Source organism: Pleurodeles waltl, chromosome 3_1 (assembly GCF_031143425.1).
Source record: "Pleurodeles waltl isolate 20211129_DDA chromosome 3_1, aPleWal1.hap1.20221129, whole genome shotgun sequence".
Taxonomy (NCBI): Eukaryota; Metazoa; Chordata; class Amphibia; order Caudata; family Salamandridae; genus Pleurodeles; species Pleurodeles waltl.
In genome coordinates this window covers 930,755,010-930,781,696 of record NC_090440.1, presented here as the reverse complement: position 1 = coordinate 930,781,696, position 26,687 = coordinate 930,755,010, and the positions used below count along the sequence as shown (strand labels likewise).

The 26,687-nt window shown below is 42.7% G+C and overlaps 1 protein-coding gene across 1 annotated transcript in view; it reads right to left on the bottom strand.

The window, feature by feature from the left end:
* Nucleotides 1–18,767: 18,767 nt before the first annotated feature.
* RUNX3 (RUNX family transcription factor 3) overlaps nucleotides 18,768–26,687 on the bottom strand; it is a 167,582-nt gene continuing 159,662 nt past the window's right edge. Inside the window, exon 5 of the mRNA XM_069223929.1 lies at nucleotides 18,768–22,739. Coding sequence (XP_069080030.1) covers nucleotides 22,216–22,739 — 524 coding nt within the window. The 3' untranslated portion in view covers nucleotides 18,768–22,215. The remainder of the gene's footprint in view (nucleotides 22,740–26,687) is intronic.

Here is a 26,687-nt window from a genome sequence, read left to right as displayed (position 1 = left end):
TCCACTTTGATGCTTTCTTTAACATGGTCAGATTGTCTAAAGATTTTGTTCTTGACAGGCATGCTGTCTCCTGTGTCCACATCATGGGTACACAGGTGTGTCTGACCAGGGGTTAAGGAGAAGAGTTCAGGAAACTGTTGTAGGACTCTCCTACAATCAGCTTGCTGTTGGCCAGAGAGGGTGTCTGAGTAGATCACTCCATCTACTGTGCCATCTTTTGGGTCTGATGACAGGAGATCAGGGAGAGGTTCACTCTCTGCCTCCTGATCCTCATCTGTTACCATCAACAGATTCACATCAGCCCTGTCATGGAAGAGCTTAAGGCGGTTCACATGGATCACCCTCTTGGGGCTCCTGCTTGTGCCCAGGTCCACCAAGTAGGTGACCTGACTCTTCCTTTCTAGTACTGGGTAAGGGCCACTCCATTTGTCCTGGAGTGCCCTGGGAGCCACAGGCTCCAGAACCCAGACTTTCTGCCCTGGTTGGAACTCAACCAGTGCAGCCTTTTGGTCATACCAAAACTTCTGGAGCTGTTGGCTGGCCTCAAGGTTTTTGGTTGCCTTTTCCATGTACTCTGCCATTCTAGAGCGAAGGCCAAGTACATAGTCCACTATGTCTTGCTTAGGCTCATGGAGAGGTCTCTCCCAGCCTTCTTTAACAAGAGCAAGTGGTCCTCTTACAGGATGACCAAACAGAAGTTCAAAGGGTGAGAATCCTACTCCCTTCTGTGGCACCTCTCTGTAAGCGAAAAGCAGACATGGCAAGAGGACATCCCATCTCCTTTTGAGTTTTTCTGGGAGCCCCATGATCATACCTTTTAATGTCTTGTTGAATCTCTCAACCAAGCCATTAGTTTGTGGATGGTATGGTGTAGTGAATTTATAAGTCACTCCACACTCATTCCACATGTGCTTTAGGTATGCTGACATGAAGTTGGTACCTCTGTCAGACACCACCTCCTTAGGGAAACCCACTCTGGTAAAGATACCAATGAGGGCCTTGGCTACTGCAGGGGCAGTAGTCGACCTAAGGGGAATAGCTTCAGGATACCTGGTAGCATGATCCACTACTACCAGGATATACATATTTCCTGAGGCTGTGGGAGGTTCTAGTGGACCAACTATGTCCACACCCACTCTTTCAAAGGGAACCCCCACCACTGGAAGTGGAATGAGGGGGGCCTTTGGATGTCCACCTGTCTTCCCACTGGCTTGACAGGTGGGGCAGGAGAGGCAAAACTCCTTAACCATGTTGGACATATTGGGCCAGTAGAAGTGGTTGACTAACCTCTCCCACGTCTTGGTTTGTCCCAAATGTCCAGCAAGGGGAATGTCATGGGCCAATGTTAGGATGAACTTCCTGAACAGCTGAGGCACTACCACTCTCCTAGTGGCACCAGGTTTGGGGTCTCTGGCCTCAGTGTACAGGAGTCCATCTTCCCAATAGACCCTATGCGTTCCATTTTTCTTGCCTTTGGACTCTTCAGCAGCTTGCTGCCTAAGGCCTTCAAGAGAGGGACAGGTTTCTTGTCCCTTACACAGCTCCTCCCTTGAGGGTCCCCCTGGGCCTAAGAGCTCAACCTGATAAGGTTCAAGCTCCAAAGGCTCAGTTCCCTCAGAGGGCAGAACTTCTTCCTGAGAAGAGAGGTTCCCTTTCTTTTGCTGTGTTGTAGTTGGTTTCCCAACTGACTTTCCTGTTCTCTTGGTAGGCTGGGCCATTCTTCCAGACTCCAGCTCTACTTGTTCACCCTGTGCCTTGCATTGTGCTCTTGTTTTCACACACACCAGTTCAGGGATGCCCAGCATTGCTGCATGGGTTTTTAGTTCTACCTCAGCCCATGCTGAGGACTCCAGGTCATTTCCAAGCAGACAGTCCACTGGGATATTTGAGGAGACCACCACCTGTTTCAGGCCATTGACCCCTCCCCATTCTAAAGTAACCATTGCCATGGGATGTACTTTTCTCTGATTGTCAGCGTTGGTGACTGTGTAAGTTTTTCCAGTCAGGTATTGGCCAGGGGAAACCAGTTTCTCTGTCACCATGGTGACACTGGCACCTGTATCCCTCAGGCCCTCTATTCTAGTCCCATTAATTAAGAGTTGCTGTCTGTATTTTTGCATGTTAGGCGGCCAGACAGCTAGTGTGGCTAAATCCACCCCACCCTCAGAAACTAGAGTAGCTTCAGTGTGGACCCTGATTTGCTCTGGGCACACTGTTGATCCCACTTGGAGACTAGCCATACCAGTGTTACCTGGATGAGAGTTTGGAGTGGAACCTTTCTTGGGACAGGCCTTGTCTCCAGTTTGGTGTCCATGCTGTTTACAGCTATGACACCAGGCCTTTTTGGGATCAAAGTTTTTACCCTTGTACCCATTGTTTTGTGAAGAGGCTCTGGGCCCACCCTCCTGTGCAGGTTTTTGGGGGCCTGTAGAAGACTCTTTACTATTTTTAGTTTTGGTTGTCTCATCACCCTTCCCCTGGGGAGTCTTTGTGACCCCTTTCTTTTGGTCACCCCCTGTTGAAGTCTTGGACACCCTTGTCTTGACCCAATGGTCCGCCTTCTTTCCCAATTCTTGGGGAGAAATTGGTCCTAGGTCTACCAGATGCTGATGCAGTTTATCATTGAAACAATTACTTAACAGGTGTTCTTTCACAAATAAATTGTACAGCCCATCATAATTACTTACACCACTGCCTTGAATCCAACCATCTAGTGTTTTCACTGAGTAGTCAACAAAGTCAACCCAGGTCTGGCTCGAGGATTTTTGAGCCCCCCTGAACCTAATCCTGTACTCCTCAGTGGAGAATCCAAAGCCCTCAATCAGGGTACCCTTCATGAGGTCATAAGATTCTGCATCTTTTCCAGAGAGTGTGAGGAGTCTATCCCTACACTTTCCAGTGAACATTTCCCAAAGGAGAGCACCCCAGTGAGATCTGTTCACTTTTCTGGTTACACAAGCCCTCTCAAAAGCTGTGAACCACTTGGTGATGTCATCACAATCTTCAAATTTTGTCACAATCCCTTTGGGGATTTTTAACATGTCAGGAGAATCTCTGACCCTATTTATATTGCTGCCACCATTGATGGGTCCTAGGCCCATCTCTTGTCTTTCCCTTTCTATGGCTAGGAGCTGTCTCTCTAAAGCCAATCTTTTGGCCATCCTGGCTAACAGGAGGTCATCTTCACTGAGAGCATCCTCAGTGATTTCAGAAATGTGGGACCCTCCTGTGAGGGACTCACTATTTCTGACTAACACAGTTGGAGACAGGACTTGAGGGGTCCTGTTCTCCCTATTTAGGACTGGAGGAGGGACATTGGCCTCCAAGTCACTAATTTCTTCCTCTGTGAGGTCATCATCAGAGGGGTTGGCTTTTTCAAACTCTGCCAACAGCTCCTGGAGCTGAATTTTGGTAGGTCTGGAGCCAATGGTTATTTTTTTGATATTACAGAGAGACCTTAGCTCCCTCATCTTAAGATGGAGGTAAGGTGTGGTGTCGAGTTCCACCACATTCATCTCTGTATCAGACATTATTTTGCTAAGAGTTGGAAGACTTTTTAAAGAATCTAAAACTGTTTCTAGAATCTAATTTCAAACTTTTAACAAACTTTTAAACTCTAAAAGACAATGCTAAACAGGGACTTAACACACAAGGCCCTAGCAGGACTTTTAAGAATTTAGAAAAATTTCAAATTGCAAAAATGAATTTCTAATGACAATTTTGGAATTTGTCGTGTGATCAGGTATTGGCTGAGTAGTCCAGCAAATGCAAAGTCTTGTACCCCACCGCTGATCCACCAATGTAGGAAGTTGGCTCTGTATGTGCTATTTCAAAGTAAGGAATAGCATGCACAGAGTCCAAGGGTTCCCCTTAGAGGTAAAATAGTGGTAAAAATAGATAATACTAATGCTCTATTTTGTGGTAGTGTGGTCGAGCAGTAGGCTTATCCAAGGAGTAGTGTTAAGCATTTGTTGTACATACACATAGACAATAAATGAGGTACACACACTCAGAGACAAATCCAGCCAATAGGTTTTTGTATAGAAAAATATCTTTTCTTAGTTTATTTTAAGAACCACAGGTTCAAATTCTACATGTAATATCTCATTCGAAAGGTATTGCAGGTAAGTACTTTAGGAACTTCAAATCATCAAAATTGCATGTATACTTTTCAAGTTATTCACAAATAGCTGTTTTAAAAGTGGACACAGTGCAATTTTCGCAGTTCCTAGGGGAGGTAAGTATTTGTTAGGTTAACCAGGTAAGTAAGACACTTACAGGGCTTAGTTCTTGGTCCAAGGTAGCCCACCGTTGGGGGTTCAGAGCAACCCCAAAGTCACCACACCAGCAGCTCAGGGCCGGTCAGGTGCAGAGTTCAAAGTGGTGCCCAAAACACATAGGCTAGAATGGAGAGAAGGGGGTGCCCCGGTTCCGGTCTGCTTGCAGGTAAGTACCCGCGTCTTCGGAGGGCAGACCAGGGGGGTTTTGTAGGGCACCGGGGGGGACACAAGCCCACACAGAAATTTCACCCTCAGCGGCGCGGGGGCGGCCGGGTGCAGTGTAGAAACAAGCGTCGGGTTCGCAATGTTAGTCTATGAGAGATCTCGGGATCTCTTCAGCGCTGCAGGCAGGCAAGGGGGGGGTTCCTCGGGGAAACCTCCACTTGATCAAGGGAGAAGGACTCCTGGGGGTCACTCCTCCAGTGAAAGTCCGGTCCTTCAGGCCCTGGGGGCTGCGGGTGCAGGGTCTCTCCCAGGTGTCGGGACTTTGGATTCAAAGAGTCGCGGTCAGGGGAAGCCTCGGGATTCCCTCTGCAGGCGGCGCTGGGGGGGCTCAGGGGGGACAGGTTTTTGTACTCACAGTCTTAGAGTAGTCCTGGGGTCCCTCCTGAGGTGTTGGATCGCCACCAGCCGAGTCGGGGTCGCCGGGTGCAGTGTTGCAAGTCTCACGCTTTTTGCGGGGAGCTTGCAGGGATCTTTAAAGCTGCTGGAAACAAAGTTGCAGCTTTTCTTGGAGCAGGTCCGCTGTCCTCGGGAGTTTCTTGTCTTTTCGAAGCAGGGGCAGTCCTCAGAGGATGTCGAGGTCGCTGGTCCCTTCGGAAGGCGTCGCTGGAGCAGGATCTTTGGAAGGCAGGAGACAGGCCGGTGAGTTTCTGGAGCCAAGGCAGTTGTCGTCTTCTGGTCTTCCGCTGCAGGGGTTTTCAGCTAGGCAGTCCTTCTTCTTGTAGTTGCAGGAATCTAATTTTCTAGGGTTCAGGGTAGCCCTTAAATACTAAATTTAAGGGCGTGTTTAGGTCTGGGGGGTTAGTAGCCAATGGCTACTAGCCCTGAGGGTGGGTACACCCTCTTTGTGCCTCCTCCCAAGGGGAGGGGGTCACAATCCTAACCCTATTGGGGGAATCCTCCATCTGCAAGATGGAGGATTTCTAAAAGTTAGAGTCACTTCAGCTCAGGACACCTTAGGGGCTGTCCTGACTGGCCAGTGACTCCTCCTTGTTTTTCTCATTATTTTCTCCGGCCTTGCCGCCAAAAGTGGGGCCTGGCCGGAGGGGGCGGGCAACTCCACTAGCTGGAGTGTCCTGCTGGGTTGGCACAAAGGAGGTGAGCCTTTGAGGCTCACCGCCAGGTGTGACAATTCCTGCCTGGGGGAGGTGTTAGCATCTCCACCCAGTGCAGGCTTTGTTACTGGCCTCAGAGTGACAAAGGCACTCTCCCCATGGGGCCAGCAACATGTCTCGGTTTGTGGCAGGCTGCTAAAACTAGTCAGCCTACACAGATAGTCGGTTAAGTTTCAGGGGGCACCTCTAAGGTGCCCTCTGTGGTGTATTTTACAATAAAATGTACACTGGCATCAGTGTGCATTTATTGTGCTGAGAAGTTTGATACCAAACTTCCCAGTTTTCAGTGTAGCCATTATGGTGCTGTGGAGTTCGTGTTTGACGGACTCCCAGACCATATACTCTTATGGCTACCCTGCACTTACAATGTCTAAGGTTTTGTTTAGACACTGTAGGGGTACCATGCTCATGCACTGGTACCCTCACCTATGGTATAGTGCACCCTGCCTTAGGGCTGTAAGGCCTGCTAGAGGGGTGTCTTACCTATACTGCATAGGCAGTGAGAGGCTGGCATGGCACCCTGAGGGGAGTGCCATGTCGACTTACTCGTTTTGTCCTCACTAGCACACACAAGCTGGCAAGCAGAGTGTCTGTGCTGAGTGAGAGGTCTCCAGGGTGGCATAAGACATGCTGCAGCCCTTAGAGACCTTCCTTGGCATCAGGGCCCTTGGTACTAGAAGTACCAGTTACAAGGGACTTATCTGGATGCCAGGGTCTGCCAATTGTGGATACAAAAGTACAGGTTAGGGAAAGAACACTGGTGCTGGGGCCTGGTTAGCAGGCCTCAGCACACTTTCAATTGTAAACATAGCATCAGCAAAGGCAAAAAGTCAGGGGGCAACCATGCCAAGGAGGCATTTCCTTACATCTACCCTTGGCATAATCCTGTTCATCCCTCTTAAGTTTCCTGGCCTTTCTTTCTTTAATATTATCCTGAAATTTCTTTACGATGTCGTTGAGAATTTCACAGTTTTTATCTGTAGCTGTTTTGAGGTCTAATTCCCGAATTTCTTTCTCCAGTTTACTAATCTCTGATTGCAATTTCGAGACCTTTAAGTGTGGCAGTTGTAACGTATGTAGATGGGCATGCCAAGGATTAAGAGACTTTGGAGGAATGATAGGCAACAAAAGATATCCAATACAAACGTTTATCAATTGTAATACGAGTTATGTTATTTATATGTTGATTTGCAAATGCAAGCGTATATATGTAGGGAGCACCATCCACCCACTAAAAATAAGGATTAGAGAATATTGGAGAGCCATAAAACACAATGATGCTAGATTTCCTATTGCGTTACATATGAGAGATTGCGACATGCAAGAAACACTGAAAGAATTCAAATTTTTTGGATTTCACCATGTTAAAGTAGATCCAAGAGGAGGGAAAAGAGAACTTGCTTTAAGAAGGAGGGAATCATGTTGGATTATCAGAGTAAGGGCAGTTGAACGTGGTTTGAATTCCGATTACGAACTTGAATATTTTCTGGGGGACTGAGTAAATTAATAAATGATTGTTACTTTAGATAATAGTTAATCACGTGCACGAAGGAGTGAGGCCTCTACACCAGAGACCAATTATATAATACTCATATAGTAATTAGATTACACTTATTTCTCTTTATGTAAGTTTTCTATTTTTATAACAAAATCTCAGTGCAGAGCAAATGAATAATACAAGTAAGATGAGTCTGTATACATTTACATAATAGATGTTTTAGATATTACTAATATGAGTGTAATAATGGAGAATTTAGGTCTTATTTCTTGGAAGAGAACACTGTTTTGAGTCTTACTTTTATGTTTCTTGCTACGCATTAGAGTACCTGTATCCGTAGAACTAATCGTCCTCTTTCTAGATCGATTATTTTGGGAAGTGAAACAGGAAGTTCGTTTTCAATGCTAATGGAAGGTAGAATTTAAATATGGGAACTCGTAACGTTGGGTCCCTTTCACGTACTTGCGAGTGGCTACCTGCTGAAACAACTCGGTTACTAGTGATTTTTAAGAGAACAATGACGGCAAGACGCCTTACGTGACACCTTCTCATGAGACAGGTTAGTTCGTACTTAACAGGCGTGTTAGCGCAAAGTTAAACGATGCTTTTCTTACTTTGGTTGATGATTCAAAAACGCATCTCTTTCTCTCTATAGAGAAAGGAAGGAGACCGATTTTGGGATTAGCACTGGACATTACATTTTAACTTCATAGTGTGAGTATATCCGTGGATATGCGCAATATAAAGTGCCTAATACTGTTTGTAAACAAAAATGGAGAAAGTGATAATATCTTTTCCTATTTCATGATGTTTCTTATAGATCATTCAATTTAGATTACATTTCATAGTGGTAAACGGAGTCACTTTTGTCAGGTAAAATTAGTATTTCTATTTATTTGTGGTCCAATTTGATGGATACAATTTGGTGTTTTCTGGTGCGGGGTGAGTCACTCGTTGGTGCACGTGGGATTATCTATAATCCAAACTGATAGAATGATTACTAGTGATAACTAGGGAAACACACCATATAAGGGATTTCCACCACGTTAAAGTAAATTACACATAATGGGATATATTTGTTTAATAAGCTATCTAAGTTCATTTAGGATTTATTAATTATTTGAGTACTTGATTGACTATATATTATACATTATTAACAGCCGAGAGAAGCCCTGAAGAAGTCTATGGGGAGGTATGTACCCAGATGAAACACGTGTTGGCTTGGCTGTGGCTACCAAATAAGAATAAATTAAGAAGAGGACAAACGTCACAAATGGAATAATGCACTGGTGAACTTAATGCTTTTACGTAGAAGGCTTGAGTGCTTCCATTGCTAAATGTAGGCGTGTGATAGGTAGCGTAGTGTTAGGTGACATTGTTGTAATGTAGGGGTGTAGGTAGTTGTAATGTAGGGGTGTAGGTAGTATCTAGCCATGACATGATGTTGGCACTGACCTGGTTCTACCTGGGGGTGTATTACAAGTGGTTGTAATCTGCTTGATGTGTACAATGTTATGTAAGTGCTTGAAACAAATGTGATGACCCTACCTCTCTATTGACCTCCTGAGGTCAATCTCTGTGGGTCAGTCAACCATCATGAATGCCATCCAGGGACTAGCAACTCAAGTCCAACAGAGTAATGTGTTCCTGGGAGCCATTCACTGTGCACTGGCTGGCCTACAGAGATCCTTTCAGGCTTTGGCATCCACACTGACAGCAGTCAGTCACCGATTGTCTACTGTCCCCCCTCCACCTTCTTCTCCCCCAACTCAAACCCCCCTTCCCTGACCCAGCCAAAGCACTCAGACACACAGGCATGCATCCACCTTAACATCCAAGGGTAGCTCAGGCAAACATAGGCACCACAAGACATAACACGGGCATGCACACAAGCAACATACAGATACAGACACACCAAACGTCACAACCTGCCCTGTCAGCCACCACTCCTAGCATCACTGACACTACACCTGACACACCTGCATACACCACACCAACATTCACAGATCCAACCACTACACCTACCCTATCCACAATCAGCACAACAACAGACCCTCAGACATCCACCCCAGTCACCAGACCCGCAGACACCACAACCATTGACACTCTTACATGCAGCACATCCACCATACCTTCAGTCACCACCCAACAGACAGTCACCCACCCACGACAGCATTCCCCAGCATCTCCACCCCCAGTTCCGTACACATGAAGGCCCTCACTCACCCACCCAACAGACACCCAAAATCCACAAGCATACCTCCCACAAATACGCACCCACAACACCCATACATACACATCAGACAACCACTGCCTCACCCTCCACACCCAAACCCCCTTCCAATGACCGTCCCTGTGTGTCAAAAAAAGATTTCCTTTCATGTTTTGACCTTTTCCCTACTCTTCTTCCCCCTGTGGGATCCCTAAATGCTCAGTTTCCCTCCCCAGTCCCGTCCCTCTCACCTCCAAGGCCTCTCCTAGCCCCCCTGCAAGTACCCAGGCCTCTCCCCAATCAAGAAGTGTACCTCTCCCAAGGGAACCAACCCCCCCAAGCCTAGACCTAAACCCCCGCTCCCAGTCCCAAAGGACCCCCTCCAAAGCCTAGGCCCAACCCCCCCACTCTGTCCCACCAATAATCCCAGATGTGTCTGCCTGCCCCCTTGATGACCCTACCTGTGGAAGTTACATGACAGTCAGGAGTCAAGTTCAGAGCACACAGATGTGTACTGTGTGCATTTAGCATATTTTCAAATTGCACTGGCCTATGGCCTTGGACATTTCAATAATGTTTCTAAAGTTGAATACATATTTGGACCAATTGGTTGTTGGCTTCGACGTTGCATATTTATCCTGCATTTCTTTTCTTAGGTCAGATTTGTTAATGTCCGACATTGTTTGTCTGCGAATATTTGTGTGTAAGTTCTGCTTGTGCTGCCTATTTTGTCTGGACAGCATGTAGAGTTGTGTGCAGTACTTTTGTCTCCCAGTGATGGGCATGTGTTGTGTGATGGGCATGTGTATGTTGGGGACATGTTGTTTTCATGGTAGTGAATGGTGTTTGTGTTGACATGTGTTTGTTGCAGTGTTGTGTGCCTTTGTGTGCTCTGACTGTGTGATGCATGTTTGGTGCATGGTATGTCAGATATGATGTGCTATGTATGTCGATTGCTGCATTGTATGGTTGTGTGATTGTGTGTGTTCATTCTCTGTTGGAGGTACCTTATGCTGTATGTGTGATTTGTCACTGGGTTGTGTATTGTGGGTGCTTGCAAATGCATTGATGGTGTGGGTGTGGTGGTGTCGTGACATGTTGTGGTGTTGTGTGTAATTGTGTGTAACTGGGCCTATGCTGTGTTTCTGGGAGTTGGTATGTGTTTTTGACGTGTGTGTGATGGGCATAGTGTGTGTACTGTGTTTGTGCGGTGTGTAAGTGGCTGTCTGTGAGTGTGCGTGTCAGTGTCAGGTTACGTGGTTGTGTTGCCCTCGCCTCCCGTTCCCAATGGTATGTTGTGTGAGGGTACAAACTCTAGCAATATACAACAGTGACAGGTAAGTGTGTGTACTTACGGTTGCTGGAGTCATATTCTGTGTTGGTGCCAGAGTCTCCGGGCGAGTAGGAGCAGCGGGATGACATCTAGTTCAGGTTCCAGGTCTGCTTCAGATGAGTATGGCTCCCTGAAGGTCAGTGTCTCCTTTCATGCAGTTGATTTTCACCTGGCGGTGTGCTACCTCGTAATCTGTCAGTCAAAAACATGGTCTACGCCACCCTGCAGGTGCCTTCCGGCATCCGTGGAGGTCTAACCGCAATGGTGGTGCCGGTGGTGCATTGACTGTGTTCTGTTGAGAATGCTGTCATGTTCGTAATTTGGCAGCCCTCTCTGCCAGTCTGTTGGCGGAATGACCATCACCACTAACATGGTGGTCCTCGGACCGCCAAACTCGAAATGAGTTTGATATCATCTTGATACATTTTTTACCACTGTATGTTCTACAAACCTTACTCCACAGTATGTTAGAATACTGAGGCCACTGAAATTAAAAGCATACAAAAAACATGCTAAAAATATTCTGCTGGGTGTGACAAATGTTGTAATTGTTTTGGTCCTTTCGTACAGTATCACCTGTTGGAACGCAGATGTTAGGTACAATGTTGAAAATACCCTCTTACCGCTGAGCGCAATCATCATTTCTGTTAAATTGGTTGAAGGTGTTTGTCAACCAAAACACATTTATTTTTTTCTCTTAGGTCTATACAGAGTCTTATATCACACCCCCTTTTACTCACACTCACAACTGGAGCCAACCATTATATTTCTTCTATGGTGAAAGCTGTACTTAGTTTTTGTAATTCCTTTATGACTGCCACCTTCATTGTGATTGAGATATTGCTCACCTTTCACACCATGGATTGTGTACTTCCCTTTAACCTTATTTTTGTTTATTCATCTTTTCAAACAACCTTACTTATTAGTAAACACCTCTGTGAACTCATAGTCAAGTTTTGGCTCCTGTGTAGCACCTACTGTCACTGACTATATATTTCTGTCACATCCTCTAGTATTATGGGGGGTATTGTAGTTGGGATCCAAGATTCATTTAAAATCCCTCTGATGGAATCAAGTGATTATGCAGTCCCTTTTCATAGATACATATATTTTCCCAGTTATGTATCTTCCTTTGTATTCAGTGCACCCAATGAAGCAACCCTGTAGTTTAACTAGTTCTCTGCATTATCCTGCAGGTCTGATGTCAGACGGGAACAACTTGACTGTCACTTTTATTTTTCTTTGTATAGATCTCCTAAGAGATCAATATTAGCTTTTCAAAAGGGTTAAATAACGTCTACCTTATGCCCTTCTACTTTCACCTTTCCTTAGGACCAGCTTCTATTTTGCTTACAACCTGTCTATCTTGTCACTCTACTCCTCACTTTATCTACTTCTTTAGTCCCTTTGTTGATCTACATACCTTTGTAAAATGGCCCTTCTTCCCACAGTGATTGCAAGTTATTTTCCACCCTGGGCACCCCATTAGTTGTCAAATTTCCTAGTGATCTGCACCTGAAATTCATGGCCTGATCATTTTTTTAATCTCTGCCCCAACAATACATTTTCTTTCACTCCAGTTTCCTTTCTCATTTCTTCATAGGCAAGGCTATGTTGAATCCTCTTGCTATCTGGATGACTTCACTCAATTGGGGTTGTCCTTAAACCACAGTTCATTTCTCACCTTCTTCATATTACAATCCAACATAAAGTGATCCATTAGTTTTCCCCCAGGGATTCTCTAAAAGTATAACTTGATGTTAACTTCCTTAACTCATTTACGTACTCTCCTACTCTCCTTCTACTCTTTTGTTTCCTTTTTCCAAAGTGGAATCTCTCTAGTGTAGATTTACAGACTCCTCCATAGACAACTCTGAGAGATGATCAAATATTTCTTGATTTTCATCACCTATACATTTCATCATTAGTGGGGGTTTTCTTCTAGCACACCTGGTCAGTGCCAAAAGCTTTTGCATAATGTGAAAATGTTTTTCCCCATTTTCCCACTTCAATTGTGGATATACTGGGGAGGACTCACAATCTACATTGTTAAGATCAAGCGTCTTATCAAACGTCAGCATGAGCATTTCGTTTTTAAAGAGACAATGGACTTAGCATAGGACTCTGTAGACCTGAGATCACCTCTTTTTTTAAGTTCAGTTAATCCTCAGTACTCAAATTCTTTTGAATGGCTCACACCCATAACAGAGTTCCCCACACTTTTAGGGAGTAAAATGAACTGTGAAGCACTCTACTTTCTCTTTCGCAAAAAATAATTCATTGAGGTCTGTACACAGTGCACCTTATCGAGTACACAAGGATGCATTCTGTCTTCTATTTATATCTATGTTTCAATGGTAGCTACTGGGTGCTTCTTCCTTTGAGCAGTAGATAGGAGAACAAGCATTGGCAAACCCAATAGGTTGTGCTTATACGATAACAGTGCTAGCTGGTGTGCAGCATGTCTTAAAGTTTTTTTAGAAAAAGCACTATAATATGGACAGCATTTGACAGCATTAAAGTTTAGCGATGTGTCATAGTGTTTTTCTAAACCTTTAAGACATGCTGAGCATCAGGTAGTGCTGCTGTGTGATATGTCTAAAAGTCATTGACAAAGCCAATAGATTTCATGGAGGCAAAACCTATTGGCTTTGCCAGTGCTTATTTTCCACACTGTTTACCCGACCTTGCTCCCTCTTCTGAAGGCGCTAATTGTAGCCAGAGTGCACACCATTTCACAAGGGATACAGAGTGGATCTGTCCCTGCTGTGAGGTGCACACATACAACATATGGTAAACAAAATAAAAATAGCTTTTTTTTTTCTCTTATGCAGACTTCAAAATGAAATGACCTTCTGCAGGTCTTCAGAAATGCAGCAGAAATGTAGCAGAACTGGAACATGATGAGGTCCCTCTCTGTCAGACACGCACCTGCCTTCCCTGCAAGAAAAAACAAGAAAACAATGGAAAAAACATTAGTGGGAGGTCAGGGAGCTCAAGTGGCAATGGGCAGAGGTGCTGGGGGGAACTTGGAAAACATCAACAAACAACAGCAGGAAGACGTAACACATGCAGTTGTATGGAGTGCAGGCCTGAAATTAAAAAATAAGTACCTCAGATGCGCACGGCCAGTGGAAGGACACTGGCCGCCAGCCACTGATATCCAACTGGAAAGAGTACTTGGTCAAGGCTCCAGAGAACAGCTGAAGCTGAAGGAAAAGAGAGGAAGTGCAGCCAGATGACGTGAGGAATTCTCCTGACCAATGAGAAGCAAGAAATGGAGAGTGACCGGAGAAGCCTACCAATGGTAAGTAATAGGGAGGCTGTGGGCAAGCTTTGAATCTGTGGGGGGTTTGTGTGCCCCTTATAAGATTTTTTTTCCAAATATTAAAGCTTTCACCACAGCCCAACCGCTGTGCTGGCGAAACCTAAAAATAGTTTGGTGGAAAGAAGAAGTGGCGTAATTGTCAGAGCTGCTGACTATGGAGCTGGGGAACCAGGTTTGAGTCTCAGCGTCAGCTCAACATGCTGTGATTCTAGGCAAATCACTTAATATCCCTGTGCCCACCAAAAATGAATGTGTCCTTGTGTGATGTAACTGGTGTTCATGTAAAGTGCTCCAGTACCTTTGGTTCATGTTCGCACTATGTAAAACCACAAAAAAATGGTATCTGTGTTTCGATGGTAGTCACTTGGTGCTTCTTCCTTTGAGCAGTAGACAGGAGAAAAATAGTGCTGAGGACCTGACGACTGGGATTACTGGTATGTAAGTGGTTCAGATGTACTCATCATTCACGTACAAATGCAGGTTAAGAAGTCCTCACAACTTGTCATATTTATAAAATAGTCAAGTTTAATCTTATCAAATCACAGCATCCACAAGCTGCTATGTCTCTCAGTTACAAAACCTATCTGAAGGAGGCAGGTAACAACGGTGGATGACACCTCTATTCGAATTCCATCAGCCTGCATGTGTAACCAGCAAACATATACCACAACGTGTTTATGTCTTCTAAGAGATATAGTGGTACAGGTTTACTCTCATATTAATGATTGTCTGTGCCTGTCTCTATATTTTCCTTTCTTAATTTAACTATTTTCAACCTTTTTTTGATTTATGAAATATACTGTGTATTTTCACCAGCATCCTTGTAAATATTTACTGGTTCTCATTTATGTCTCTTCACTGTTCTCTTTTTTATCGTGTATTCTACTTCTCCGTTTCTATGCCTCTGTCTCGTTTTTCCTCTTACATCTCCTATGTGCTTAATGGTGCCTCAATACATAGGGCCAAATTTACAAGGCCCTTGTACCTCTTAGCACCACCCTAGTATAATTTTGTTTACGCTAATGTGGCGTTAGGAAGGCCATTCTCCTTTGCCATATTTACAAAGTGGCGCAATGCTGGCCACTTTGTAACCCCTTACACTACATTATACCTGCGCCAGGTATAATGTATACAAGGGGACGTTCCCATGCAGGGAGGCTGCAAAAAATTGCGCGTAAAAAATCTACAAGATTTCAATGCAACATTTTTTCCGTCATTTTTAATGCCTTGCTTGGGGCAGACATTAAAGTGATGGGCCCATAATACCCTATGGGACTCCCTAGTACTTTGCTACACTAGCGCCAGAATTTATGGTGCAAATCCAGCAAAGCGCCACAATAGCGCCATAAATTATGATGCTATTGTGGAAATGAGTGCCCTTAATGTGTTTGTGGGGTAGCAACAGCTGTATTTATTAACAGAAAGCCTCCTTGTCCTCGATATTGGTAAATACGCTATTTTAGTCTCATACATGGTGCATTTGTCTTATGTGATAATGAAATGTATTTGGGAGAAGGCAAGTGTAGGCAACCCACTCTCTTCTCTCATTCCCTCGACCCCCCTCAAGTATTTGGTTCATTGTGCTGAGGTATTTGTGAACAGGCCAGCAGAATTTTGGGTGTTGATGTAGGCTTCTCCTTTCCGTTGTGTTTAGCATTAATGAAACAAGGTATTTCACAGAATCTAAACTAACTTTCAGAGACTATGGTGTGATGGTTTTGACTAGCACTGGAGAACTTTGTCCACTAGGAGGGAGTAGCGTTGATTCTATTTAATGTTCCCTGGAGTGAGACAGATCTCTTAATGCTCATAACCAAAAGAAGTGAACCCTCATACCATATCATTCCAGGCCCTCTGAGATCTTTCTCAACAGACCCTCAACACCTATTCTACCATCAACGGCGAATGTTACCACCATGGGGTGACTTCGTGGGTAGCACCAACCCAAGGTCTCAATTCACTTCAAACTAATTTAAATTACCTCATATCCTAAATTCAAATGTATTAGTGCCCATAAAAAGGCTGAGGGTACGATTAAAAACAGGTGACGTTGTGAGGATCAGCAATGAATCCTATGCAACTAAAAGTAAGGTTGGCATGTTTCAGCCTGACACAGCCACCCAGGGTCCATGGCTTTCATCAGGACCTATAGTTAATTAGAAATACCTACAACTTTCAAGTAATCATCAAACGTAGTTATGATTTGTGGTTCAACTAGTGCTGCACCATTGGGAGTACAGAGAGGAATCTCAATGGGAGCTCTCCCTGTATCCCACCACAGGAAAAGGCCTCTATTTTTGGAGAAGCGATCAAAATCTTCAAAAATTCTCCAAAGATCTGTAATGCCATCCTGATCCAAGTGAGAAGGATGGAAAAGGTGACTGTGTGATCTCTTAATACAATACTTTTTGTATCTCCACACTAGGCGCAAACAATGTTTGTGCACTTAGCACAAAGCGTATATTTTGCCATTGCCATTAAATCCTAAAGCTTGCAAGCTTCAGGAAACTGTGCAAAGATGACTACTAGTTTTGGTTCTTCTTATTGTAGCATTCCCACTATCTTATATTTATCAGTTTCAAGCATTAACGGTGCTTAAATGCTAATAAAGATAGTACACACTTACCAAATGGAATTAAATATTTGCAGAGTATGGTACAATTATTTTAGCAATTTTCAGAAAGATCTATATGAATAATAAAAAGATTGTGAGTACATCACATGTTGATTGACAATGATCCAGTTATCATTCGATAAATATAGATCAAATGTTACAGCTTCAAATAGCTCAAGAAATTGTGGTTACTATTTACGGTGATCCTCATTTTGGTAAAGGCTCGTACATAGGCTCCCATGTGTCCACATTTTGGGCCTAGGCTACACTAGTGGAAGTCTCTGGCTTCTGGTCCAGTACACTTGTTGCTCAGCGTGTATTATTTTGCTGCGCATATTTTAGGCTATATAGCCTGGTTTGCTTTTCCATAGCAAAATATCTTTATGGAAGGGACAGACATTAAAAAATGTAATACACAGTAAATTGAGTAGGGGTTGAGACAACGGAAGGGATCAGTAACAACTCTTTCATGCGCTGTAATAATTAAACGTCTTCAAAGTGTTGCAATACTATGTAACGTATGGATGTTTTTAGATATTGGCCTCAATGAATAGACATATGTTGATTCCAATGTTTACTTGAAACGTGGGTTCATGTGATGCTTTTCAGAAACAACCATATTTCTCCTTCATGCAGTATCATCAGATCTCTGAAAACCACCCAACCCTTCTAGTTAGACTTTTGCAGAACGTCAGTTTTCAATTAATCTCTTGTCGCAGAGAGTTTTGACTAAAGACAAGCTGGTTTTCATCCAAAGCATGGGACCATATCTGTGGTGGTAGTTGCGATTGACAAATCCTCTGCACAGTGTATGATGGACACAAAGACTGGTCTCCTGCTCTTATATCTCTTGGTGAAGCTTAATACAGTTGATCACTCCATCTTGATCAACTGCCTGCTAGGTGTGGGTCTCTCAGGCATGGGACTGAACTAATTAGATCTTTTTTCTCAGGTACAGTTGATCTCCACGCTGCCCCTTCACCTCAGCAGAGTTCCTGATCTACTTTAGGGGGCCCCAGGGATCCTGCATAGTCCCCATTTTATTCAATACTTACGTACACTCTTTTTTTGCATTTTTAAAAGTTTTTTTAAACATTTAAGCTTATTGTTATGCAGAGCTTGTATCACCAAAATTCTGATAATTGAAGGTCATCTATCAATATATGAAGGTAAGTGATAAAAACTATATAGACTTACAGTAGGTCAGTGCCACAGGCGAGCACCAAGAAGCAGAAACAGAAGGAAAGAAAGCAGACAAAACTAAATCTATTTCTGAAAACTGGGTCCTCTTCCTTATGGTTCTGTCTAATTCAAGGTAGAAAAACACTGACATTTTCTGCCTGCTTAGAGCAGGTGAAAAGTGTCACCGGGAGGGCAGGTTTAGGTTGTGTGGTGATGGTCCAGGTGTGGATGGCTAGGAAGGGTCAGGGGCAATTTGGGGGTAGCATTTTATACTCCTTTGTGATGTGTTTTAAGAGAGGAGGCAGTACACACACAGCTCTGGGCTATGACAGTGCCCAGGGCAGTAGTACCCTCGAGGGGGAAGGGGAGCGGTTTGTGAGGATGGGGCCTTGAGGGGAGGGTCTGCAGCCAGACTAAGAGTGCACTGTATACTTCCCCTCTTTTGAACTGTGAGGGAGGTGGGAGAAGTGTCATGCAGCCCCATGCTCTCAGCGATGAGTGAATAACTTGAAGAGGGGCACATGCAGCCATGGGCATTGTTCCCAACCCAGATCTCTATCTGGTGTACGTGGGGGGAATAATTAGAGTGGGAGGTGGGTGGGGGCCCTGTCTGCCGCAAGCCCCAGTCTGTGGCATAGAGCTCTGCATATAGCTCGATGCGTCCTTACAGCCAGCCCTGTCAGGAGTGGGAGTGGGAGAGGGTTGAGGGGGGGGGTTATCGCTTTGACTAGAGGGGTCATTTTATGCTCCCAAGTAGGACTGTAGTTGTCCTCGGTCCAGTGAGTGCTCCTTCCCACTGCCCTTACCTTGCCCCTGCAGTGGTTTCACTAGATACACATTGTCGTCCAGTGAAGCCAGCCCTGATGTCTCTGGGCACAGAATTCTAGTTTAGAGGTAGTCTGGTTATTTGGAATTGTGAGTGTTAGAATGCAAAATGCATAATGCAAAATATAAAGAATTGACTGACAACCGTTCATTCCCATAACCACACATTTATTATTTCACTTAGGAATTTATTTAATGCATGAAAATTATTTCACAAACACTTAATTAAGCATAGTTGATAGAAATATCGATATTTGTAACACAAAAGCAAAACAGGTCACTTTGCATGGTTTTAAAAACATTAACAAACCTATTCACAAAATAGGCGGACATAAATAAGAAATATAGCAACAACAAATCATGGTGTATAGTATTCCTAGGCAGTGACAGCAAGTTAATTTGTCTTTCCTTGTATAGCCACATTATACGATCTGTTATATATAACAATATTTTTTACAATAAAATTAGTAGCATAGATGCATTTTTCAAAACCGTGTGCTTTTCCGCACAATTTCTCATTCCAAATGTTTTGTTCCATCTGTAAACCAACGCGCCAAAGACATTTTCATTGGATACAATACCTCATTTGCATATTAGTATGATCGTGCAAATGTAAACAGGCTTGACAGTTAAGTGCCAATCACGTCCAAACCCTATAACAAATTGAGCATATCAAATAAGCAATCTATAGTGCAAAGCTAAATGTTGTTGCTCATTCTTTAAAATATTGTCATTAAATACATTGACAGGAATATTTAACACCTCAATATGACAATATGTCATTTTTTTATTTGTATACACCATCAATATTATTAAAATGTTCTTGACATTAGCAACGTTCTTTGACATCAGACTCAGTAGATGTCTGTTTATATTTTAAAAAAACTTTGGGAATGCTAGCAAGTTGAAGAATTAAAGCAATGACTGTACAGTTTACAAAAATACTTTTGTGCTTATCATTCATATACAAATGTCAGGTGAAGAAAAAGGTTATTAAGTTAAACCATGTACTCAAGTGGTTATTGTACCTTTAAAGTCAATCTTGATGCCTGTACTAACTATACAAGCTACAGTATATCTAATTCAGCAGCTCCCACAGGACCTCATGAAGAATCCCTGGTGCAGGTGGTGTTACATATGTGCCCTCACACTTAAAGTAGCAGAGGGCCCCATTAAATCTGGTGGTGGTGAATTAATATCAATGAGGATTCCTTGTGATTCCTGATAATCCGCTGAGAATTGAGGAACTACCAGGAGAAATATCAGTTCTGAGTTTTATTACCCTAGTTGGCAGTAGGGTTTCCCCTGCAGATTTTGCTTGCGTCCCACGGAACTTGTAATTCCTGAGAAGGCTGATAACGTTATTGTTGGCCCCATCAGGAATTCAGTGGAGCTCTTAAAGAGACCCATTATCTGGACGTAAAATACCACAGTAGGTGAAATAATACAACTTGAGATGTTAACTTCAAAAGTACTTGATTAAAACGCTTATTACATCTGCATTGCCCTCTATGGTAAGCAAACATGGAAAGGAAACTTTAATAACATCTTCTTTCTGAATGAAAGGAAGGAAAGGCTCTTGCTAACATACCTGTGCCGCATCAAGAACTTCCAATTTGGCATACGTAATTGTGAGATTTGCTTTTGTGTTCGGAAATCTCAATTGAAAATACAGTAGACCTTTTAATGTGCCTGTTACTTGATGAATACCGACTTTGTACTTTAAACAAGGGAAATAACTAGTGCAAGTTTCAGACAGTTTCCAAGTGGCGGTTCTACATTAATTAGCATACATGTATGATCTCCTTGTAATTTTGGAGAAGGATGCAATCTCACACGTAAGCCATAATATTTTGCCCTGTTTCGCACAACTCTTTCTTAGGCTTAGGTGCATATTTAAGGAAAGTGGTGCAGCGCCACTTTCCTAGCACCCCTTAGCGCCCCCCTACCACCACCATGTGTGCGCTGTATCTAAGATAAGGAGCACCATGACGCAGGGTAGGGGCAATAGCATAATTTTTATTGACGCTATTGATGTACTGTGCAGGAGTAGCACCAAAATATTGGTGCTACTCCTGCAGAGTATATAGGGGCCCATTATAAATAATGGAAGCCCACTTTTAATGCCTGCTCTGAGTAGGCGTTAAAAGTGTCGTAAAAAAAGACGCAAGGAAATCTGTTAGATTTCCTTGCACCATTTATTCATCCCCCCTAACGGGGGAATGCTCCCTGGGCATACATTATGCCTGGTGCAGGCACAATGTAGCGCGAAGGGTTACAAAGTGGCGCAATGCATGCATTGAGCCACATTGTAAATATGGCGCAAGGATATTGGCCTTGTTGGGCCACATTAGCCTAAAAGAAATCACCCTAATATGGCTCAAGGTGCCACTAGGGGCTTATAATTATGTCTCTTATTACCTTCCATTGTTCTGCACATAACAGTGTAATACTAATCACATGTAGCAGTTAAGTCTGCTTCTGACAACGTTTTCAAATATCCGTTTCCTTTAAAGTAATGTTGGTGCTACCAAAGGGGCATCAGTAGTTAGATTTCCAGCAGAACCATGTGGAATGGTTGCTTTTCAAGTGATGTAGTAGTTAAAGCCCCATTACTGTACCTCGTTTCTGAACTAGCTGATATATCCGTTATTGGAACATACTTGACGCAAAGCTCCCTACCTCCTACTTAACCTCGAAAAAGGAAATATTATTTCAGTACAAATGCATTGAATTCGGCGCTTTTCATTTTCATCTGAAACGCTCTAAAAAATATTGGATGAACTCATAGGTTAAATACTTAATCACCACTTTCCTGTACCTCTGAATACAATAATGGGAAAAAATATTCATCTGAAAGGCATAAGAAGACAGATCTACAACAATACTATATTTACAAGTGCTTATCACATATTAAGTATCTCAAGTTCATTGCTACATAAAACCAGTTCGCAGGAGCAAAATATATTGTCAAACTAGAAAATAATTTATGTAAAGGTATATTGTGGACGAGAATCTTTTCAGATGTCACATAAAGTTTTTTTCTGATTCTCAGAATATTTGAATACAGATGAAATCCCCGTGTTTTACCAAACCACGTTGCTGCATTCAATATTTTAGTATGGACAGATAGGCTGTGAATCTTCATTAACATATTTACATAAAATGCTTATTTATTTTCCGCATTTCTAGTTGGACAGAGCTTCTAAGCAGTAATTGACACCGGCAATGTATGCTAATCAATAACTGCCTCTCTCTATTCAAGGTGGAGAAAAGGGTTAAAATGAGATGATGATTTCACTCCAAACAATGTATGTACATGGGTAAGCTTAAATTCCAGATATGTGTAAATTAAGATGTTTCAACTCAATGGTGAGCAATTAGAGCCTATTGAACACTACAGTACATCACATAGAGAATAACACCAGTTGTTTGTATGATTATGGTAACTCTGGCTCGTTATGTCTGGAAAATATAAGAATGATTTTTGTCATTATCTGACTTCATAACTATAATGCACAATGGTCATGGTAACAGATTAATTTTTAGAATTTACATTACAAAATGCATACATTTAGAACTTTGGTTATCTATCGGTCTCTCTTATTAATACGGTCTCCAGACAGACTCGTCCATTCTTCCAGTGGTCGACATTGCAGTGGGTGAATTACTATGACTGCCATCTGCATCCACTCCATCATTCTGATTGGCCAGGTTGGGGTTCATTAGGCTGTTTCCTGCCGTTGTACTTGTACAGGAAGAGAGCATTCTAGTTGGCGAGCGTTCTCCCCCTGCAACCATAGAGAATTGGTATGATCCCGATGATGTCCCATAGTACAAATGGTAGGGGGATGGGTTAGTCTGGAATGGCCCACTTTGGTTTTGAGTTGATCCAGGGTAGGGTGGTGGAAGGTAGGTGTGATGGAAACGGGTGGACGTGGGCATACCTGCCATGCTGATGCCACCTATCCCTGTCGTAGATGATGTGGCAGTGTATGGGAATGCAGCAGACATTGCCCCAGGATAATGCATGCGTGGATCAGTAAACCTGGTTTCGGTGAGGGCAGGCAAACTTGAAAAGGATCGATCAAACTGCCGTGGATCAGAGAATGGGCTGAGCTCTGCTGTTCCTGTTAACAAAATAAGAAACATTTTCAGTAACAACATATAGTTTCAGAACTGTATAGCATAACCAATCTTATTTTGAAATTAAGTCTTTACTAGGTCAATGCTAGTAACTCCACTGAGGCTGAGCCTTTCAATGTTTTCAATGCCTATGGTACTTATGTTTATGCTGTACACAGAGGTGCACCAAATGGTTACTGTATTGCTGTATTTGCCCTATCACCAAATATTTAGGGCCTCATTAACAGTTTGGTGGTCCTACCGTGGGATCGCCAAACTCGCAGGAAGGACCTACCGTGGGATCGCCAAACTTGCAGGAAGGACGCCCCTGCTATGGCAGTGGCAGCATCCTCTGCCCTATTGCAATGTTATTGCCGGTCTGACCAGTGAGAACATTGCAATAAAGCGTTCCAGCTGGTCAGACCAGCAGGAACAGTGCTACAAGTGCTCCTTAAATGGAGCTGAGTGCTGTCTCATTACACAGAGGAGGCCGACCAGCACCGTCGGAATGCGCCTTGTCTGCAAATAAGACAGTGCGCATCTCGACGGTGCTGTGCATGGTGCCCTTACGCTGCCCAGGCCATGGCAGTGGGCATGGATAGTGCAGGGGCCCCCCTGAGGCCCGAGCACACCCCCAATGCCAGCCTTTACATGCCGGTCAGACTGCCTTAAAGATGCTGGCAGTGAGGGGATTTGTAATCAGCCAGGTGGCGCTGAGTTCAGCGCTGCCCTGGCTGAATACAACGCTGACTGCCGTCATGCTGTCAGGAACATTACTGGCGGGGACGGCGGTCCCCTGGCAGGTCTGCCCACCAGGGTTGTAATTGGACAGTAAGACCACCTGGAGTGCGGCAGTCCGACACTCAAAGCTCGTAATGAGGCACTTAGTCTGGTCTTTGGTTGAAGTGCATTACTGAGCAATAGTACTTTTATTACTAAATTTCTAAACCTGTAAAACACCCTTAAATGCAATCAGTAAAAACACTCTAATACATTTTTTCATATTCTCGTCTTCCTCTTGTTTTCATTAGCCCAGTGTGAGCAATTAATACAATAAAGCAAGAAAATACATGTATCAGTAACATGTGGTTTTCCACTTGTAAATCAAAACGTTCTAAAATATTTATGGTTTTGAATCAACATTTAACAAATAACACTTCCAACATTTCAGCGTTCAGTGGTAAAATCTGAAAATTTTCTGCTAAAGCAAACTACATTAACTTTTACAGTTGATTTGAATTTTGATTTCTTTGGTAGATATTTTTGTAGCATATGAATAGGGTCCAAGAGTCCTGTCTCGACCTCGTTATAAGTCAGACCATTTTTTAAGTCAGAAAATAAACTTTCGACTGGGACAAATCTGGTCCCTGTATTCGACGAGTGATCCTTTGCAGTTAGCCTTAACTTTTAACTTTGACTTGGTCTAGTGAGACTAGATAACTGCGACTGGCACTTTTTGCTTTTTAGTGCTATTTTTAATTCAAATTTTTAAAATGTATGTCTCCAGTTCTACTTATGTGAGTTTTGATATTTTGGTGTAATTTTCTTTATTAAAACATCCTCAATGGTTCTAAATTGGTTTGGGCTTTTTCTTGTGTAGTGTTGTCACCTTATTTCTGTTTGAGTACTGCACAAATACTTTACACATTGCTTCTAAGTTAAACTTGACTGCTTTTCGCCAAGCTACTAGAGGGTTTTGCACAGACTTATATAGTGACTTTAGTGGTTCACCTTGATAAGGATTGTGATTATTACTTGACACCCTCAACTAATACTCCAATTTCATACAGTCCCCGAAATGAATAGATGGACTGATGTTGTGGACATGGGTTGCAGTGTTTTCTAGTGGCAACTTGTGTCATGTCCCTGTCGAATGCTTCCAAAGGATTTATTGGAGGGATGCAAACTCCCTTTATTACTTTATATGGTTGGGTTGGAGTGGATAGGAGCATAAATAAGGCAGGCCAGCAGTTTGGCAGCACAGTCTTTGTGGGTGTGGTAGCAGAACATCTTAGTCAGAATACGGTCTGAAGTAACTATCCTATTCAAAATAAACTTTATAAAAATATCACCTCTTTGGGTGTCATAATAGAAAATTTTGACTCAGTGCACAATATTTTTCAAATGATATACCATCCATTAGAGCCAATAATAGATAATCTACACCTAGTGGGACAATCATTTTTAAATTCTATTTCTCACATTGGAGTTAAAAATAGAAAATCTATAGCCAAAGGGATAATATTTTTCAAATGATATATCACCCATAGGAGTTAATAAAAGAAAATATACACCTAGTGGGACAATATTTGTCATATGATATATCACTCATTGGAGTGAATAATAGAAAATCTATAGCCAGTGGGACACTATTTCTGTAAAGGATGTTTAGGACACAATATTTATGTCAGACGATATTTCTGGCAACCATATTCTGATGTACAACTGCTTATGTCACTAGAAGTCCCTGTTTGTTGATGGCATTTTCTTGATCCTAGATGGCACAAGACACTGCCTAAGAGCAGAGTGCTTTAGGCAAATTTGATCATGGGCCTCTCTAGTTTCAGACCCCATTAGGGCTACTTAGGGATTTGCATTTCCATCACAGCAGTCAGGATTGTAATTGCTGTAGTCAGCAGAGGAGGCTGAATTGTGGATAGCTATATACTTTCAATTAAATCCAATCCCAAGTAAAAAAGCGTAACACTAGGGAAATTAGGATAAGGAAAGGAGGAAGACTCACACATCAGCCTGAAATGACAAGCAGGAGCACAGCTCTTTGTTCAACCCTGTCCTGTAAATGAAGTAATGACATGCCGGTATGTCTCGAACAAGATGCCGACCAAATAGGCAGTAATTTGACTCTGTGACACACAATGTTTATTTTAGAGTTACTTTTTAAAAAGTTTTTCTATACTTTACCCCTGGACGACTTCACAGTCAGGGCACAGATCCCTGCATGGTAACGTATAGGGACAAATAAAACAAGTTTAACTTGAAAATGCAGATTACAAATATTTTTACATTAAATAATATTGGAAATTCATTTTGTATATTTATTTCAAATGTAGGAAAACTAAAACATGGTACAGCACTATTAACTTAATTTTGAAATAAATCTTTAATTAGTGGAAATAGATTGTGTTAAATTAAAATGATTTTTCAGACGTTTAAATAAAAAATAAATTCCTACCTAAAGAAAAAACGATTTTTATTATGCATTATGTTATGCATAATGCACACTACTGTTATGCTGCAGTGGGTTACTTCTGAAGAATGACAATGACTGAATGGAATAGAAGTAACCTTCTGCTTTGCACTTAAAGAATAGAGTAAGGGCGGGATTCTGAGATGAGCAGATTGCTGCCCTTTATTCACTCATTTGGAGTTATTGATACAGGAAATACTGGTAACTCTGTGTAGGTGGGTAGAAATGTTCTTGGTTAGTGGATTTCATAGAATAGGAAATAGGAATTAGCGATTCCACCACAATTCCTGCATGATAAGGCCAGGTGGTTAATGGCAGCGCCGTGTGATTCTCCTATAGAAGCTAACCAAACCTTTGTTTTGGCATTCTGTGGAATAATTTAGTATGTATGGCCTACACGTATGGTCCCCACTCCCTCTTCATAAATAGGCTGAACAGCTGTGAGGATTCCACCATTTCTTTTCCCTTTGCGCATAGGGTTTAGACAATATTTTCAGTTTTGAAAACATTCACACATACACAAATTGCCACAATCCAAAATGTTCAAAACGTCTTTAAAACAGAAGAGAATCGATGGAGTTTTTCATTGAGAACCTGACCCCTCAGATCAGGACTGGCGATACTTTAATACAAATGTTATAGATCTTCGAATGACAAAATACACTGAATATGTGTGCGTTTGTGTGTTGAGCATCTATATGTGCTTTGACTATAGTTGTGCGAAGTATTGGCGTGTTAGCTAGAA